We start from the raw sequence: 21,116 nt of genomic DNA, 5'->3' as shown, positions 1-21,116 counted from the left end.
ATTCCAGACCCTAACCCCTCGAGTGAACCTGCCTCCCCCACACTCTCAGACAGTACATTCCAGACCCTAACCCCTCGAGTGAACCTGCAGTCCCACACCCCTCTTTCTATTTATTTCCAAGCTCCCTTCCCCCTCCCCCTCCCCAGTTCTGATGATGGGTGTAAACTCGAAACATTGACTCTCCTGCTCCTCTGATGCTGCCTGGCCTACTGTGTTCCTCCAGCTCCATACTGCGTTGACTCTGACTCCAGTATCTGCAGTTCTTGCTATCTCCTACTGTCAGCAATCTCTCTCTCTCTCTCTCTCTGTCTCTCTCTGGACTCGATCGCCATCTATCCACGCACAGCTTCTCCAACCAGCACCCCTCCCTCCAATCCTTTTATCACCAGAAATACCACTTTTTCCTCACCGTTGTCAGTTTTCAAGGAGGATCACTGGGCTTGAAACATTAACGGTTTCTCTCTCCACAAAGTCAGAAGTCACACCACCAGGTTACAGTCCAACAAGTGCACTTCACCTGATGAAGGGAGTCGCTCCGAAAGCTTGTGTTTTCAAATAAACCTGTTGGACTACTACCTCTGTCATCTGACATCTGACCTTGTCCACCCCAGTCCAACACTGGCACCCCCACATTATCTCTCTGCACAGATGCTGCTGAGTTTCTCTAGCAATCTCTGGTTTTGTTTCTTTCAAATAGAGTCATAGAGTCGTACAGCACAGAAACAGAACCTTCGGTCCAACTCCATGCCGGCCAGGTTTCCTAAACTGAGCTAGTCCCATTTTCCTGCATTTGACCCATATCCCTCTAAACCTTTCCTCTTCATGTACCTATCCACACGTCTTTTAAATGTTGTAATTGTACCCACCTCTACCACTTCCTGTGGCAGCTTGTTCCATACATGCTATGTGAAAAAGTTGTCCCTCAGGTCTCTTAAATCTTTCCCCTCTCACCTTTAATCTATGCCCTGTAGTTTTGAACTTCCCTACCCTGGAAAAAAGACCTTGGCTATTTACTCTATCCATGCCCCTCATGAATTTATAAACCTTATAAGGTTACCCCTCAGCCTCAAATGTTCCAGGGAAAATAGCCCCAGCCCATTCAGTCTCTCCGTATAGCTTAAACCCTCCATTCCTGGCAACATCCTTGTAAATCTTTTCTGCACCCTTTCCAGTTTAATAACATCCTTCCTATAGCAGGGCAACCGGAAACGTAAGCAGTATTCCAGAAGTGGCCCAACCAATGTCCTGTACATGACGCAACATGATCTCCCAACTCTTGTACTCAATGCTCTGTCTAGCTGTGATGTCACTTTTAAGGAACTATGTACCTAACCCCTAGGCTTCTCTGTTTGACAATACTCCCCAGGGCCCTACCATTAACTTACCAAAATGTAACACACTGCATTTTGTCTACTCTATTTGCCATTCCTCGGCTTACTGGACAGTTGATCAAGATCCCTTGGTACTCTTAGATAACCTTCGTCACTGCGCACTGTACTACCAATTTTCGTGTCATCCACAGACTTACTAAGCACACCTCCTATATTCTCATCCAAATCGTTTATATAAATGACAAACAACAGTGGGCCCTGCACTGATCCTTGTGGCACACCGCTGGTCTCAGGTCTCCAGTCAGAACAACAACCCTCTACCACCACCTCTGTCTCCAACTGTTGAGCCAATTTTGTATCCAGTTGTATCCATAGTTCTTTGTTTTATTTATGTGTTTAATTGGTCTGCCATCTCTTTGTTCCCCATTTTAACTTCCCCTGTTTCTGACTGCAAGGGACCTAGGTCTGACCTCAATATCTTTTTTTCCCTTCACCTAACTGTACAAGTTATTACAGTCAGTTTTTGTGTTCCCACAAGCTTACTCTTGTACTCTATGCCTGCTTCACCCCACCCCCTCACTCCCTGGCTCCCCCATCAATCCCTTTGCCCTCCTTTGCTGCAATCTAAACTATTCCCAATCATCAGGTCTACATCTTCTTTAGACCTAATTTATATTCCCCTTCCACGGATCTAATACTGTCCCTAATACTATCTAATGTTATTCCCTCCTTAACCATCATTAGGCTACCTTTCCTGTTTTGTTTTTGTGCCAGGCAGGAATGAACAATTGTTACAGTTCATCAATACACTCTTTAAATGTTTGCCATTATCTGCCCACCGTGATTTCTTTAAGTAACACTCCTCAATCTATCACAGCCAATTCGTGCATCATACCATTGCAACTTCCTCTATTTAGATTTAGTCTCAGAATCAACGACATCTCTCTCCATTTTGATAAGGAATTCTAGCATATTATGGTCACTCATCACAAGAGGCCTAGCACACTAGATGACCAATTATTCCTTTCTCATTACACAATACCCACTCCAGGATGGCCTGTCTCCAGTTAGTTTGTAACTGTATTAGTCCAGAAAGCTATCTTGTACACACTCCAGGAATCCCTCTCTACTGTATTTCTAATCTCTATGTGTTTTTTTGTAACTGTTTCTCCTTATTTACTGTATCACAGGTCTCCTTACTTTGATCGCCTGTAGTACCCACCTGAACAGGGCATCTGGTTGCACTCCTCTGTCTGTTTCATCTCTCCCTGGCAGGGTAGGCTTCCTCCTGACTCTCCACAACTCCGACTGCGGCTCCGCAGTCCAGGCCCACAGCTGGTGGAACACTCACTCCACATGGACCAGCTGCTCAGCTCCATACACTGCGATTCACTACAGTCAAATGTCCCATTCACACACGTACTGCAAAACAAAGAAACCATTCTTTACAACAGTGGAAAGGGTTGAACCCAACAGTTACATTTGCACAGAGCTGGACAGGATAGCTGCACGATGATTGGTTTGTATGAACATAAGAAGTGGAAGCAGGAGTAGGCCTTTCTGCCCCTCGAGCCTGCCCCACTATTCTGGAAGATAGTAGCTTATCTGCCCCAGGCTTCAACTCCCCTTTAGTTTCAGCTCTTGATAGTCCTGAAATCTCCCATACTTCAAAACTCTACCTATCTCCTTGTTAAATACTGTCAGTGACCTACTCTCCACAACTCCCAGTGGGGAGAGAATTCCAGACATTCACTCCCCACTGGGAGAATAAATTCATTCACATTTCTGTTTTAAATGGGATCTATCTATTCCTCCATTTTTACTTAATGGGACAGTGTTAGCATACCTCCAGTCCTCACCTTTGGCCAGCAAAGGATTGAAAATTAATGTCAGGGCCCCTGATATTTCCTCCCAAGCCTCCCTCAACAATCTGGACTACATCTCATCTGGGCCTGTGGGTTTATCCATTTTTTGCCGGTTGCAAAACCCTCTAGTACCTCCTCTCTCTATATATTAATTTCTTCTAATATTCCACAGTCCTGCACCCTCATGCCTGTACCTGCAACTTCTGTGAAGACTGATGCAAGGTATTATTGTGGACTGTGCCCATGTCTTCAGATCTACACATAGATTTGCTCCCTCATTGAGCCAAGTCTTTCCCTAGTTATTCTTTGGCTGTTTGTATGTTTAAAAACTCCTTGGGTTTTCCTTCATCTTACCCACAAAACCTTTTCAAGGTCTCTTTACCTTCCTAATTTCTTTTGTCTGACACCAACCAACCCGCCATCCACTATTTACAGTCCTGTAGGGACTCTACTTTCCTATTCCTAATCTTTATGTCCCTTGACCTCCAGGGTTGTCCACCCCACTCTTTGTCTTTATGGGAGTATGTTTTCATTATACTCTCAAATATAAAACAAAGAGCTGCAGATACTGGAGATCTGAAATGAAGACAGAAATTGCTGGAGAAACTCAGCAGGTCTGGCAGCATCTGCGGAGAAAGAAAAACAGAGTTAACATTTTAGATATGATATCATACTCCCATAAGCCTTTCTGTAATTGGTAAGAGGATCAAGGGTCATGGGGAGAGAGCAGGAGAATAGGGTTGAGAAACATATGATGCATAATCGAATGGTGCAGCAGACTCGATGGGCTGAATGGCCTAATTCTGTTCCTGTATCTTATGATCTGTGCATCGGTCTTATGCCTCAGGCTCCTTGGATTAAAATATATCCCATTAGTTTTGCTGAGTGTACTTCTTTGTTGTCTGGCCAATACCTTTCAGACTCACTCTCTGACATTTCAATTCCATCTCAACTTCTCTCCCACTGAATTACCTGAAACTTTGGAATTCTATTTCCCAGAAGATTGTAGGTTCTCAGCCATTGTGTCTATTTAAGATAAAGTTTGATGGTTTGTTTTTAGGCATTGAGAGATGTATGGAGCTGGTAGGAAGTAGTAGTTAAGGTAAAGGATCAGTCATGATTGGTAGAGTTGACTAGAGGGGCTGAACGGCCAATGCCTCATTTGCTTTCTTAAGTTCTGATATTTGAGATGTGAAGCTGTACACTGAAGACAGCCATACCAGTTGCCACAGGGGATTGAGATACTGTCTCCTGGTTGATATTCCACAGTGTGGTTTGAGGTGGGTGATCCACATCGACAGTCTGACACAGGTACACACTGTGAATCCTGCAGCAACTGACCCCTGGGGCACCGACAACCTGTAGGGAAACATCAAAGTTCAGTCTAACAGATGGATTCTTAGCCAAGAGGAGGAGGAAAATGCCCATTAAACATCGCCATCAGATTTATTGCCCATCTCTAATTACCCAGATGGCAGTTAAGAGTCAACCACGTTGCTGTGGGCCTGGAGACCGAGCAAGACAAGCAGATTTCCTTCCCTGAAGGACATTAATGAAACAGATGGTTTTGTTCTAACCATAATCAACATTGGTTACACAGTCACCATTAGATTGCCTTTATTCATAATTTTTATTCAGTTTGGATTTCACCATCTGACACAGTGAGAATCAAACCACATTCCCAGAATGTTAGCGCAGAGCTCTGTGTTACTAGTCTAGTGACGTCACCAGTACACCACTGCCTCCCATTACATTTACTCCCATTTCTAGCCACTTTATAAGCTTTCTCTTTTGATCCTTTATGAAACTGCATTTCCTTTGTCAGTCCTGGTTGACAGACCATTTTGAGGTTTTATATCCTGAAGGAATATGATATTGCTGTAAATCATGTAATAATTCTTTAAAAACTGTCCATTGTCTCAGAGTCATAGTGCATGGAAACAGACCCTTTGGTCCGACTCGGCCATACCGACCAAGTTTCCCAAACTGAACTTGTCCCACTTGCCTGCATTTAGCCCTTATCTCTCTAAACCTTTCCTATCCATGTACCCGTCCAAATGTCTTATAAATGTTGTAACTGTACCCATCTCTACCATTTCCTCTGGCAGCTCATTCCATTAATACACTAAGCCTCTGTGTGAAAATGTTGCCCCTTTTAGATTTTTCCCCTCTCATCTTAAACCTGTGCCCACTAGTTTTGGACTTCCCTACCCTGGAGAAAAAGACCTTGGCTATTCACCCTATCCATGCCCCTCATGATTTTATAAACTTCTATAAGGTCACCCCGCAGCCTCCTACGGACCAGTGAAAAAGATCCTAGCCTATCCAGCTTCTCCCTATAACTCAAACTGTCCAGTCTTGGTAACAACCTTTCTATGTACAGTCAGGCCTTTTAATGTATTTCCCAATCAACCTCAGCCAATTTGTGTCTCATGTCTTCATAATTTTCCTGATTCAAATTAAAGCCCCTTCCCTCAAATTGAACTACCTCACTTTTAAACTTAATGTAATGTTCTTTCATATTGTGGTCACTCATTCCTGAATGTTCTTTTACAACAAGATTGTTAATTTTCCCCTTTTAATAACATTAGATCTAGTTCTCTAGCTTGCTCCTATTTTGTAACAGCTAGTCTTGATTATTCTTGTTTATTTATCCCCCATCCCTTTCTGTCATTCTCTGACCCTCATTTTGGATGTTTACTATTTTCCTCTCTTTCATGCACCAGTTAAGTTGAATGATATAGATATTTTGCAAAATGTGGTGTATGCTAAGGGATTTATAGCCATCCTTTTATGTTGTTTGTTGAGAGTTTGGGTTTTGCTCTTTGTAGTGGGTTTTCTGTGCCCCTAAACTTAATAATTAAAGTTTTTCTGTAGCTATGGGGATTTTAATTTTAAAACAGTTTTTGAGCCTGTCTTTGGGGTGAATGTGATTTTTCCACCAAAAATGGACATTTGTTTGTTTTAGATTGTCTTGTGACCCAGCCGGGTAAATAATAGGGTCTTGTTAGAAATTATTGGAATACACTATTTCTAAAGCTGAAGGGAAATGCCTATAGCTGAGAGAGAGAAGCTTTTGGATTTCAGTTCTTTTATTACTTTGCATATGGAGCAGTCTTGTGGAGTTCGTGGAAACAGGAGGGCTATATAGACCTGTACTCCTGAGAAAAGTAGGGATATAGTGAGCTAGGTTAACTACACAAGTAGAGTTAGTGTTCATCCCTGACTAGAAATGTTGTGACAAAACTCTGAAGAGGTTACTTAAAGCTGAGTATATTCAGGCTCAGGTATGATATCTTCATCAAGATGTCATCTGTAGATACAGTCTAAAAGCTGGAGTCACAAGTGATGATGGGGATTCTGTTGTAAGTATTTGAGTAGTTTGGATGCAGTACAAAAGGTGTGTTGGCAAAATGCAAAAAAGTTATTTTGTTTGATTTCAATTTATAAAGAATTGTTTTGGAATTAGTGGGACTTGGCTTTTTTTGTGTTTTTAACAATCTTTGAATTAGTGCTATAAGTAGATATTCTGGATTATTCTATTCTATCTGCAGTTCTTTTGTGATAAGTTTCTATTTTGTTGTTAAAGCAAACTCTGCAGCATTGTGTGTTTCTGTTTCAGTGAGATACCACTTTGTTAAAACCAAAACAAGCAACAACATGATCTATCAATCTGGCTTCCAGACTGGGAAATGACTTGTCCACATACCGGGTTTGCACCTTCCCTGGAGACACTGCACATGGTTCCACAAGTCAGTACAGGTCCTTGGACAGTGATTTGCACACGACACAAACTCTTTCCCTCGGTCTTCACAGAGCTCTCCTGAAAATTACAATGGTTGGTGAATACACTGAGGCTTTCATGGGTCTTTTAATTGTCGTCTCATCAGGCAACTAGCAGCTGGACCCATCCTGGAGGAGAATCAGCTACAGTGCAGAAGAACAGTTATACTGGACTAGAAACATTTACTCTGTTTCTCTCTCCTCAGAAGCATCCAGACTGGCTGAGTTTCTCCAACAGTTTCTGCTTTTATTTAAATCTCCATCATCTGCAGTACTTTGTTTTTATTGCTCACTTTGAATCAGGAATCCCAGTGTTCAAAACCCAGAACGCATTTACTCCAAACACTGTCAGCTAGCAGGTTGATATCTCGTCTCAAGTGTAATAACTGAAATACTGTCTACAAAGTAAAGCTTTCTCTACACTGTCCCCATTAAACCCTCCCAGGACAGGGACAGCACAAGGTTAGATACAGAGTGATGCTTCCTCTATGCTGTCTCCATAAACCGTCCCAGGACAGGGACAGACAGTGTTAGGGACAAAGTAAAGTTGTCTCTACCCTGTCCACATCAAACACTCCCAGGGCAAGTATAGCACAGGGTCACATACAGATACATTGTCTGTTTATTCAAAGATCATCCAGGAACCAAAAAATGAACACTGAATTATTTCTGTTTAGCATTTCAGTTTCAACACTGAGACAGAGAGAAAAGGCAGTAAGAGAATATACTGATAGCCAGGAGTGTGGATCAGCAGCAAGAGGAGGCAGTGGGAGGGTACATTGAAGGGGTCATACTGACCGGGGAGGGATAGTTGCAGCTTCAGGGGACTGCCGATTGGGAGAAAAATCAAACAGAGAATAACCTCCATCATTTTGTTTGGCACTATCACAATGCTAAATGGGACAGACATCAAAAGATCTAGCAACTCAACACTTGATATCCATGAGGCGCTGTGGGCCATCAACAGCAGCAGAATTGTACTTCAGCACAATCTTTAACCTCATGTATCCCCCACTCAACCATTACCATCAAGCCAGGGGATCAACCCCAGTTCAATGGAGAGTGCAGGAGGGCATGCCAGGAGCAGCACCAGGCACACTTGAAACTGAAGGGTCTACCTGGTGAAGTTACCAAAACAGGAGGAGTAGCAAGTGATAAACAGAGCTAAACGATCCCACAACCTATGGATCATATCCAAACTCTGCAGTTCTGCCACATCCAGTCGTGAATGGTGGTGAATAATTAAACAGCTCACTGGAGGAGAAGGCTCCACAAATATCCCCATCCTCAATCATAGAAGATCACAATGGAACACAGTGCAAAATGTAAGGTTGAAGTATTTGTGGCAATCTTTACCCAAAATTGCCAAGTGGATGATCTATCTCCACCTCCTCCAGTGGTCCCCAGCTTCATTGATGCCAGCCATCAGCCAATTCTTTTGACAATTGACAAGCAATAGACACATTCTCTCATTGTAGGCTGGTCCAGAATATTAAGTCACATGGAATCCAAGGTGAACTGGTAAGTTGAATATAAAATTGGCTTGGTCATAGCAGACAGAGGGTAGTTGTGGAGAGGTGTTTTTCTGACTGGAGGACTCTGACCAATGGTGTTCCGCAAGGATCTGGGTGCTGGGATCTCTGTTGTTTGTAATATAAATAAATGATTTAGATGGAAACGTAGGTGGTCTGATTATAAAGTTTGCAGACAACTCAAAAATGTGTGGAGTTGTGGATAGAGAGGTCATCTGTCAAAGGATACAGGAGGACATAAATCAGTTGGAAAGTTGGGTGGAGATATGGCAGATGGAGTTTAATATGGACAAGTGTGAAGTGATGCATTTTGGGAGCTCAAATGCAAGGATGCAGTAAATGGCAGGATACGGAGGAGAAATGATACAGAAGGATTTTGGGGTACAAGTCCATAGATCCCTGAAAGTGGCATCAGAAGCTAAAAAGATGCTTGCTTTTATCAGTTGGGGCATTGAGTATAAAAGTTGGCAAGTCATGTTGCAGCTGTATAAGACTTTGGTCAGGCCACATTTGGAGTATCATGTGTGGTTCTGGTCAACACATATAGGAAGGATGTGCAGGATTTGGAATAGGTGCAAAAGAGGTTTACCAGGATGTTGCCTGGGCTGGAGTGCATTGGCGAAAAGGGGAGGTTGCACAAACTTGGATTATTTTCGCTAGAGCAACAGAAGCTGATGGGTGACTTGTTAGAAGTGTATAAATTATGACAGACATGGAAAAATCTTTTTGGTCAAATACTAGGGGACATAGATTTAAGGTGAGAGGGAGAAAGTCAAAAGGAGACATGTGAGGTAATGTTTGACACAGAGGGAGGTAGGTGCCAGGAACGTGCTGCCAGTGGAGGTGGTAGGGGCAGAGATAATAGCAATATTGAGGCATTTAGACAAAGGCATGGATCAAGAGAGACTGGCCTTATGTTAGATTAGAATGGCATCATGGTTAGCACATGTCAGGGCAATGGGTCTGTTCCTGTGCTGTACTGTTCTCTGTCTATGTCTAATTCAGTTCAATACATATGATATCAAGAAATGGTTGGAGACAATAGATACTGCAAAAGCTACAGGCCCTAACAATATTCTGGCAATAGTACTGAAGACATATGCCCCAGAACCTGTCACTCCCCTAGCCAAGCTGTTCCAGTACAGTTACAACACTGGCATCTACCCGACAATATGGAAAATTGCCCTGGTATATCCTATACACAGGAAACAAGACAAATCCTAACCAGCCAATTGCAGTCTACCCTCAATCATCAGTAAAGTGATGGAAGGTATCAGTAACAGCGTTATCAAGCAGCACCTGCTCAGCAATAATCTGTTCAGTGACGCCCAGTTTGGATTCTGCCAGGGCCACTCAGCTCCTGATCTCATTACGGCCTTGGTTCAAAAATGGACAAAAGAGCTGAATACTAGAGTGACAGCCCTTGACATCAAGGCTGCACTTGACTGAGTGTGGAATCAAAGAGCCCTAGCAAAACTGGAATCACTGGATATCAAGGAATAAACTCGCCGGTGGTTGGAGTCATACCTGACTCATAGGAAGATGGTCGTGTTTGTTGGAGGTCAATCATCTCAGCTCCAGGACATCTCTGCAGGAGTTCCTCAGGGTAGTGTCCTAGGCCCAACCATCTTCAGCTGCTTCATCAATGACCTTCCCTCCCTCATAAGCTCAGAAGTGGGGATGTTTGCCGATGACTACACAATGTTCAGCACCATTCACAACTCCTTAGATACTGAAGCAGTCCATGTTCAAGTGCAACAAGATCAGGACAATATCCAGGCTTGGGCTGACAAGTAGCAAGTAACATTCGCACCACATAAACAGCAGGCTATGACCATCTCCAATAAGAGACAATCTAATCACTGTCCCTTGACATTCAATAGTTTTACTGTCACTGAATCCCCCACAATCAACATCCTGGGGGTTATCACTGATCAAAAATGGAACTGGACTCACCACATAAACACAGTGGCTACAAGAGCAGGTCAAAAGCTAGGAACAAAAACAGAAATTGCTGGAAAAGCTCAGCAGGTCTGGCAGCATCTGTGCAGAAAAAATCAGAGTTAATGTTCGGGTCCAATGACCTTTCCTTAGAATGTTCCTGATTTACAGCATCTGCAGTTCTTTGACCTTTTTTTCAGAAGCTGGGAATACTGCAGCGAGTAACTCACCTCCTGACTCCCCAAAGCCTGTCCATCATCTACAAGGCACAGGAGTGTGATGGAATACTCCCCATTTGTCTGGAAGGGTGCAGCTCCAACAACACTCGAGAAGCTTGACACCATCCAGGACAGAGCAGCCCCCGCTTGATTGAACATAAGAACATAAGAACTAGGAGCAGGAGTAGGCCATCCGGCCCCTCGAGCCTGCCCCGCCATTTAATAAGATCATGGCTGATCTTTTTGAGACTCAGCTCCACTTACCCGCCCACACACCATAACCCTTAATTTCTTTACTGTTCAAAAATTTATCTAACCTTGCCTTAAAAACATTCAGCAAGGTAGCTTCAACCGCTTCACTGGGCAGGGAATTCCACAGATTCACAACCCTTTGGGTGAAGAAGTTCCTCCTGACCTCAGTCCTACATCTGCTTCCCTTTATTTTGAGGCTATGCCCCCTAGTCCTAGTTTCACCTGCTAGCGGAAATAACCTCCCTGCCTCCACCTTAACTCTTCCCTTCATAATCTTATATGTTTCTATAAGATCTCCCCTCATTCTTCTGAATTCCAATGAGTATAATCCCAGTCTACTCAGTATCTCCTCGTAATCCAACCCTCTCAACTTTGGAATCAACCGAGTGAATATCCTCTGCACCCCCTCCAGTGCTAGTATATCCCTTCACAAGTAAGGAGACCAAAACTGCACACAGTACTCCAGGAGTGGCCTCACCAGGACCCTATACAGCTGCAGCATAGCCTCCCTGTTTTTAAACTCCATCCCTCTAGCAATGGCAGACAAAATTCCATTTGCCTTTTTAATCACCTGCTGCACCTGCAATCCTACTTTTAGCGATTCATGCACAAGGACACCCAAGTCCCTCTGCACAGCAGTGTGCTGCAATTTTTTACCATTTAAAACATAGTCTATTTTGCTGTTATTCCTACCAAAATGGATGACCTCACACTTATCAACATTGTACTCCATCTGCCCACTCAATTAGACTATCTATATGCCTCTGTAGACTTTGTGTCTTCTGCACACTTTGCTCTACCACTCATCTTAGTGTCATCTGCAAATTTTGACACACCACACTTAGTCCCCAATTCCAAATCATCTATGTAATTGGCACCACATCCACAAGCATCCACTCCTTCCACCACCAACGCTCAGTAGCAGCAGTGTGTACTATCTACAAGATGCACTGCAGAAATTCACCAAAGATCCTCAGACAGCTCCTTTCAGAACCCATGACCACTTCCATGGCGGAGAAAATACGCCAAACTCTTTGCAGCATTCAACCCATTATCAATGATGATGGGTACCTTGCCAAGATCTTCGACATGCCTCCAATTCTCGCCTTCAAACAATCACCAAACCTTAAACAGACCATCGTTCTCAGCAGACTACCCAGCCTTCAGGACGACCCATTTCCACACTGTAGGGATTCTATGATTATTATACAAAGCTGTCATGGTAACCTCTGTAAGACATGTCAGATCATCTACATGGGCATTACCATCACACGTGGGAACACCACCCACCACATACATGGCAGATACTCATGTGACTCAGCCAATGTTGTCTATCTCATACGCTGCAGGCAAGGATGCCCCGGGGCATGGTATATTGGCAAAACCATGCAGACGCTTTGACAACGGATGGACAGACACCGTGCAACAATTCCCAGGCAGGGCAGTCCCCTCCCAGCAGTGGAGCTCTTCAGCGGTCAAGGACATTCAGCCTCAGGTCTTTGGGTAAACGTCCTCCAAGGTGGACTTCAGCATACATAACAACACGGAGTTGCCGAGCAGAGGCTGATAGCTAAGTTCCATACCCATAAGGACGGCCTCAACTGGGATCTTGGGTTCATGTCACAGTCATTGGGCAGTCGGTCAATATGACGTTTTATAAATTTCTACCACAGAAATAAAGCCATCTGAATGCAAACTAAAACACAAACAGATTCTAAACAAAGCCTCACACCTAACATGCATTGTCTGACCTAAAATGTCACATCTTTTTTACACTGATAAAACCTTTAGTTCTCACAGGACAGCGACTTCAAAGTGAAATCAATCCTAACCTAATCCTAACAATCTCTCCTCATACATCAGACCCGCCATCCCTGGAATCAGCCTGGTAAACCTTCACTGCATTCTCTCGAGAGCAAGAGCATCCTTCCTCAGAAAAGGAGAACAAAATTACACACAATATCCCAGGTGTGGTCTCGCCAAGGCCCTGTATAACTGCAACAACACATCCCTGCTCCTGTACAAACAAAGAACAAAGAAAATTACAGAACAGGAACAAGCCCGTGCCGATCCAGATCCTCTATCTAAATCTGTCACCTATTTTCCAAGGATCTATATCCCTCTGCTCCCTGCCCATTCATGTATCTGTCTAGATACATCTTAAATGACGCTATCATGCCCGCCTCTACCACCTCCGCTGGCAACGTGTTCCAGGCACCCACCACCCTCTGCGTAAAGAACTTTCCGCATATCTCCCTTAAACTTTTCCCCTCTCACCTTGAAATCGTGACCCCTAGTAATTGAGTCCCCCACTTTGGGAAAAAGCTTCTTGCTATCCACCCTGTCTGTACCTCTCATGATTTTGTAGACCTCAATCAGGTCCCCCCTCAACCTCCGTCTTTCTAATGTAAATAATCCTAATCTACTCAACTTCTCTTCATAGCTAGTGCCCTCCATACCAGGCAACATCCTGGTGAACCTCCTCTGCGCCCTCTCCAAAGCATCCACATCCTTTTGGTAATGTGGCGACCAGAACTGTACGCAGTATTCCAAATGTGGTCAAACCAAAGTTCTATACAACTGTAAAATGACCTGCCAACTCTTGTACCAATACCGCGTCCGATAAATGAAAGCGTGCCTTATGCCTTCTTGACCACTCTATCCATCTGCGTTGCCACCTTCAGGGCACAATAGACCTGAACACCCAGATCTCTTTGTGCATCAATTTTCCCCAGGGCTTTCCCATTTACTGTATAGTTTGCTCTTGAATTGGATCTGTACTCGAAACCTCTCGCAATGAAGACCAACATACCATTCACCTTCATTACCGCCTGCTGCACCTGCATGCTTACCTTCAGCGACTGGTGCACAAGGACACCCAGCTCCCACTGCACACTCCCCTCTCCCAATTTAAAGCCATTCAGGTAATAATCTGCCTCCTTGTTTTTGCTTCTGAAGTGAATAACCCCACATTTATCCACATTATGCTGCATCCGCCATTGATTTGCTCATTCACCCACCTGTCGAGATCATACTGAAGGATCTCTGCATCCTCGTTCACCCTCCCACCCGACTTGGTATCATCTGCAAACTTGGAGATGTTACATTTTGTTCCCTTATCCAGATCATTAATATATATTGTGAATAGCTGGGGTCCCAGCACTGATCCTCGTGGCACCCCACTAGTTACTTCCTGCCAATTTGAAAAGGATCTATTAATTCCAACTCTTTGTTTTCTCTCTGTCAACCACTTTCCCATCCGTCTCAATACATTTCCCCCAGTCCCATGTGCTTTAATCTTGCACATTAATCTCTTATGTGGGACTTTGTCAAACACTTTCTGAAAGTCCAAATATACTACATTGACTGGGCTCCCCTTGTCAACTCTACTAGTTACATCTTCACAGAATTCCAACAGTTTTGTCAAGCATGATGTCAAACATGAATTCGGGGATTTGCATATACTCATTGATCAATTAAAACCTTCTAACTGATTAAAGATTTAACAGCATCTTAGATTTGTTTAGTACATCCTCATCAATGGTATGAACGCTTGATCTTTTACATATAAATTCTACGTCTGATATTACCTCTCTCACTAACACCTGAATGAGGACTGAAGCTCTGAAAGCTTGTGTTTTAAAATAAACCTATTGGACTATAACCTGGTGTCATGTGTTTTCTGACTTTGCCCACCCCAATCCAACACCGGCACCTCCACATCATCACTTCAATCCAGAAGGACAAGGGCAGCAGATACATGGGAACACCACCCCCTGCAAGATCCCCTCCAAGCCACTCACCATCCTTACTTGGAACGGTATCACCATTTCTTCACTGTCACTGGGTCAAAATCCTGGAATTCCCTCCCTAAGGGCATTATGGTCAACCCACAGCAGGGAGACTGCAGGGGTTCAAGAAGACAGCTCATTACCAACGTCTCAGGGGCAACTACTGATGGGCAATAAGCATTGGCCAGCTAGCAATGCCCACATCAAATGAATGAAAAAAAATAAACTCCCTTTCCCCTGCATCATTTGTTCAGTCAGAAGTGCATTCTTCTGCTCTACTCTCCTGGTGATATCAGACATCATCTGAACACAAAGGACTCTGATGTCGCACTTGTTCATTCTACCCACCACACCTCCTCAGAGTCTTTCCCATACAGGGTCTTAGCCCTAATCCCTCAGATTCTTCCTCCTCCCCCTCACAAACATCCCCCCAACCCATCAGGGTCCTACCCCCTTGCCCCCTCAGCCTGCTCCCCCTACTTTGCCACTTAGGTTATTCTGCATCTGCTTAGTGACATCCTTGACCCTGACACCAGGATGGCATCAGTCCCTAAACCATTTGGTAAATCGTTTCTGCATTGAACTGTTTCATGAACATTAATTCAAACGACGATATCCCTCCTTTTTCCCTTTGTATTACTCCTGAATTCCCAAGAATATAAGGCTCTGCCTCCTCGAGACACATCACAACCCCATTTGACAACTTATGCAGATCCCAATCCTCATGTCACCACAGACATTGTTGGAGATACAATTTTAAATCTTTGTCATTGTTACAAGATTGTTAGTAACCATGATGTCATTCTCATCACGGAGGTTAGTTTCATGTGTAATCTGCAATCTCTTACCTGGACACATGGCAGTGTTGCAACTTTCTGACTGGAATTTGGGACCTTGGCAGGTGGCTGCATTCTGTGGATGGGGGAGGGTACGTTCCCTGATGCGAAAGCCTCCACTGCAGGGCTCCCGGCATGGACTCCACACACCCCAGAAACCCCAGGAGCAGTCATCTGTAAAACAAACAGGTCTTGTGTATTACTAAGAGCTATTGACAGAGAGGTGTCATAGTAAGAGAGACAGGTCTCGAAGAGACACACAAAGGGACTGGAATCAATTGCAGAAATAATTTGTTGAACTTCACGTGAAAAAGTCCAGGGTCTGACTTCTGAATTCTGGTGCATCAAGGAACTTCAGTGACTGTAGCAATTAGGATTGTTTTCAACAGGATGTTGGAGTGAAGGCATCAATCACAAAGATAGATCTAACTCAGAGGGAAATAAAAAAAAATGCTCATGGAATATACGAACAAAGGAACAAGGATCAGGAGTAGGCCATTCAGCCCCTCGATCCTGCTCTGTCATTCAATAAGATCTTGGCTGATCAGATTGTAACTGCAAACCTACAAATCCTGATAAATGAGGTTGTTGACTTGCTCGCTGAGATGGCTTGTTCTCGTTCAGACGTTTTGTCACCATGCTAGGTAACATCATCAGTGGAGCCTCCGATGAAGCTATGTTATTCTACTCCGTTTGGAATTTATACTGTCTGGTCCGTTATGGTGAGTAGCGTCATTTCCGGTTTTGATCTGTATGGGTTTATATATGGGGTCCAATTCTATATGTTTGTTGATTGCATTACAGGTGGAGAACCATGCCTCTAGGAATTCCTGTGCATGTCTATGTTTGGCTTGGGCTACTATGGTTACCTTGCCCCAGTTAAACTGATGGCCTTTGTTGTCGAGTGTACCGATATTAAGGAGAGTTCATCGTGCCAAAGAACAAAGAACAAAGAACAAAGAAAATTACAGAACAGGAACAGGCCCTTCGGCCCTCCAAGCCTGCGCCAATCCAGATCCTCTGTCTAAACCTGTCATCCATTTTCCAAGGATCTGTATCCCTCTGCTCCCTGCCCATTCATGTATCTGTCTAGATACATCTTAAATAACGCTATTGTGCCTGCTTCTACCACCTCCGCTGGCATCGCATTCCAGGCACCCACCAACCTCTGCATAAAGAACTCTCTACGCATATCTCCCTTAAACTTTTCCCCTCTCACCTTGAAATCGTGACCCCGAGTAATTGAGTCCCCCACTCTGGGGAAAAGCTTCTTGCTATCCACCCTGTCTATACCGCTTATGATTTTGTAGACCTCAATCAGGTCCCCCCTCAACCTCCGTCTTTCTAATGTAAATAATCCTAACCTACTCAACCTCTCTTCATAGCTAATGCCCTCCATACCAGGCAACATCCTGGTGAACCTCCTCTGCACCCTCTCCAAAGCATCCACATCCTTTTGGTAATGTGGCAACCAGAACTATACGCAGTATTCCAAATGTGGTCCAACGAAAGTCCTATACAACTGTAACATGACCTGCCAACTCTTGTACTCAATACCCTGTCCGATGAATGAAAGCATGCCATATGCCTTCTTGACTAGTCTATCCACCTGCGTTGCCACTTTCAGGGTACAATGGACCTGAACACCCAGATCTCCCAGATCACACCCAGAGCCGTTTTGCTGCTAGCTGGCGTTCGTGTATTCTGATGGCTAGTTTCCCTCCTGTCTGTCCGATGTAATGTTTGTGGCAGTCATTGCATGGTATTTTGTAAACCATGTTGGTTCTGCATGTTATGGGAATGGGGTCTTTAATCCTTGTAAGTGTTTGGCGTAGAGTGGCTGTGGGCTTGTGGGCCACCATGATTCCTAGCGGTCTAAGGAGTCTTGTTGTCAGTTTCAATATATTCTTGATGTAGGGCAGTGTGGTAAATGTGTTAGGTAGTACTGTGTCCTCCTGTTGTTGTCTGTTATGTAGGCATCGGTGGATGAAGTTGCGGGGATATTCATTTAAAGCGAGGATTTTGTATCAGCGTTCTTCTTCTTCGCAGCATATTTCTGGAGTGTTGCAGTGTGTCCCGGCCCATTTTAACAGTGTCCTAATGCAGCTTTGTTTGTGGACGTTGGGGTGGTTGCTGTGGAAGTTGAAGATTTGATCAGTGTGGATTGCTTTTCTGTATACTGAGGTTTGGAACTCCCCGTTGGTCAATTGCTCAACTTTAACACCCAGAAACGGAAGTTGATTGTTGGTTTCTTCTTCCCCTGTGAATACACTGTTGATGAGGTGATGGGTCTGTTCTAATTTATTGCGTCTAATAATGACAAATGTATCGTCTACATACCGGATCCACAGTTCAGGTTGAATGTGGGGGAGGGTAGTGTGTTCTAATCTTTGCCTGACTGCTTCTACAATGAGTCCTGAGGTGGGTGACCCCATTGGTGTACTGGTGATCTGTTTGTATTTTTGACCATTAAAGACGAAGTGTGTGGTGAGGCAGACGTCTCGTAATTTAAGTATGTTGTCCTTGTTGATGGAGCTGCTTGTCTGTGTTGCTGTTTCCTCTAGTAATGTTGCCACTGTTTTTTTGGCTAGTGGGATTTTGATTGATGTGAATAAAGCTGTGACATCAAAGGATACCATAATCTCGTAGTCGCTAATTTTTATGTTTGTGAGGATATTGAGGAAATCTTCGGTTGAGTGGATAGAATGAGGTGATCCGTCTACTTGGAGTTTTAGTCTCTGTTTAGGTCCTTGGCCAGTTTGTGTGACGGTGTGCCTCGTAGGGAAACAATGGGTCTCAGAGCGATGTCTGGTTTATGTACTTTAGGCAGTTCATAGAAACGGTGGGTGGGGTGGTGTTTGTGCCTTCTGGTTTCATTCTCATGAAGTCTGTCTTGGCTATCTGCCCTGCATTCATTAGTCACTTCAGTTCCTGGTGATCCTATTACCTAGCTGTGATGTTGGGTCCATCGCTGCCTGTTGGTAAGTGTTTGTATCTGCAAGCAATGCCTGTGCTTTCTCAACATAGTCTGGTTTGCTCACAATGACGGTCATGTACCCTTTGTCTGCTGGTAGCATTATCATGTTCTTGTCTTACTCAGGAAAGACACTATTTAAATGGGCCAGCACACACTGCAACACTCCAGAACTATGCCGGGAAAAGGAAGAACACTTATACAAAATCCTCACTTTAAACGGATATCCCGCAACTTCATCCACAGATGCCTAATAAACAAACAACAGGAGGACACAGTAAGCCCTCCCACACTGACCACACTGCCCTACATCAGGAACATATCAGAACTGACAACAAGACTCCTAAGACCACTAGGAATCATGGTGGCCCACAAGCCCACAGCAACTCTACGACAAATACTTACAAGGATTAAAGACCCCATTCCCAAAACATGCAGAACGAATGTCGTTTACAAAATACCATGGAATGACTGCCACAAACATTACATTGGACAGACAGGAGGGAAACTAGCCATCAGAATACAGGAACATCAGCTAGCAGTAAAATGGCACGATGAACTCTCCTTATTATTGGTATATTCAGACAACGAAGGCCATCAGTTTAATTGGGACAAGGTAACCATAGTAGCCCAAGCCAAACATAGACACACACGGGAATTCCTAGAGGCATGGTTCTCCACCCATACTTCAATCAATAAACATATAGAATTGGACCCCATATATAAACCCATACAGAACAAAACCAGAAATGACAGTACTCACCATAACGGACCTGACAGTATAAATTCTAAACGGAGTAGAATAACATCGCTTCATCGGAGGCTTCACGGATGATGTCACCCAGCATGGTGACGAAACGTCTGAACAACAACAAGCCAGTTCAGCGAGCATTTCAACAACCTCATCCATAACCCGAGCTACAGATCTTTGCCAAAACTTTAAATCATGATAAATGCCCACTCCCTTGCTTAAGAACAATCTCTTTATCTCTGCTGCAAAAAAATATTCGTAGGGTCTGCTTCCAGCACCTTTCAGAAAGAGAGTTCCAAAGACTCTCAACGTTTTGAGAGAAAAAAATACCTCATCTATATTTTAAATGGGCATCCCCTGATTGTTAAACAGTGACCCCTAGTTCTAGATTCTGCCACAAGAGAAAACATGCTCTCCACATCTTCCTGTCAAGACGCTTCAGGATTTTATATGTTTCAATCTAGTGTTGTTCTCCTAAACTGCAGTGGGTAAAAGTCCACTCTCTTGTCATAAGAAACCCAGCCATTCCAGGGATTTGTCTGGTCAATGTAAGGTTGACGTAGTGGAAATTGTCAACAGGCTGGTGATCCAAAAACCAGCTCAATGTTCTGGGTTTCATGAGTTCATATCCCACTGTGCAAGATGGTGAAATTTGAATAAAAATTCCAATAAAAATTTCAATAAAAACATTCGGGAATTAAAAGCCAGTTTAATGGTGACAACGTAACCATTGCTGATAGTTATAAAAACCCATCTGGTTCAGTGATGCACCTTATAGAAGGAAATCTGTTATTGTTACTTGGTCAGGCCTACACATGACTCCAGACCCGCAGCAATGTTGTTGACTCCTAACCCACCTCTGAAATGGCCCTAGTATGATACTCCATTCCAGGGTAATTATGGATGGCCAATAAATGTTGGCCCAGTCAGTGACATCCACATCCAATAAACAATTAAAAAACAAGCCATTTCAATACTGTTTCCAGTATATTTCCATCCTTCCTTAAATAAGTCACTGAAACTGACCAGAAATCGGCTTAGTATTCTTTCTGTTGAGTATCCTGGAGAATTTATCTCTGCAGGGCCCAGGGAGTCTTCTTACACTGTCATCCCATATTCACTTGATTGTCTGGGTACCACATCCCTCCAGCATGCATCTCTGCTGATTTCAAAAAGGTGAAAACACTCACCATTGTTGTTATGTCCCAGGACCCCAGGTGCAGTGCCATCTTTGAACCCCAGCTCTGCACCTGGAGAAGATGTGGCAATCCAGAGTTTCCCTTCACTGTGTACATAGTGCCATGGCACTCCATACCAACTCTCCTCAAGGAACAGAGTTGGCATGGCTGACACTTCGCACAGTCTCATTCTTGTCACTGTTTAAGCACCAGGTCACACAACTTACCCACATCCATCTGTCTAGGTTACTGCTGCCCTTTCTCCAATGTACCTCAGAATCTTCACATTGTTCAGTGAAGTTGGTTGGGGGGGGGGGGGGGGTGGGGGAGGCACTTCAAACAGTTTGAAACATTCACTTTCATTCAGCAAGAGCAAAATACAACAATGCTGTTGTGCTCTGTGTCATGCTAAAGGTAATCTTCCACCTGCTCAATGTCCTCACCTTCCTCCTGCTCAATGTCCTCACCTTCCACCTGCTCAATGTCCTCACCTTCCTCCTGCTCAATGTCCTCACCTTCCTCCTGCTCAATGTCCTCACCTTCCTCCTGCTCAATGTCCTCACCTTCCTCCTGCTCAATGTCCTCACCTTCCTCCTGCTCAATGTCCTCACCTTCCTCCTGCTCAATGTCCTCACCTTCCGCCTGCTCAATGTCCTCACCTTCC

The 21,116-nt window shown here is 44.0% G+C and overlaps 1 protein-coding gene across 1 annotated transcript in view; it reads right to left on the bottom strand.

Moving 5' to 3' along the window:
• The window catches only part of LOC109923120 (SCO-spondin-like), a 154,888-nt gene that overhangs the window by 45,409 nt on the left and 88,363 nt on the right, over positions 1-21,116 (bottom strand). The window contains exons 29-32 of the mRNA XM_048596202.1: positions 15,562-15,723; positions 6,906-7,019; positions 4,417-4,555; positions 2,554-2,753 (exon numbers count right to left, since the gene is read on the bottom strand). Coding sequence (XP_048452159.1) covers positions 2,554-2,753; positions 4,417-4,555; positions 6,906-7,019; positions 15,562-15,723 — 615 coding nt within the window. The remainder of the gene's footprint in view (positions 1-2,553; positions 2,754-4,416; positions 4,556-6,905; positions 7,020-15,561; positions 15,724-21,116) is intronic.

This window comes from Rhincodon typus, chromosome 4 (genome assembly GCF_021869965.1).
Source record: "Rhincodon typus isolate 14 chromosome 4, sRhiTyp1.1, whole genome shotgun sequence".
NCBI classification, from domain to species: domain Eukaryota; kingdom Metazoa; phylum Chordata; class Chondrichthyes; order Orectolobiformes; family Rhincodontidae; genus Rhincodon; species Rhincodon typus.
The sequence above is the reverse complement of the archived record's forward strand: the minus strand, read 5'-3'. Positions and strand labels throughout refer to the sequence as shown.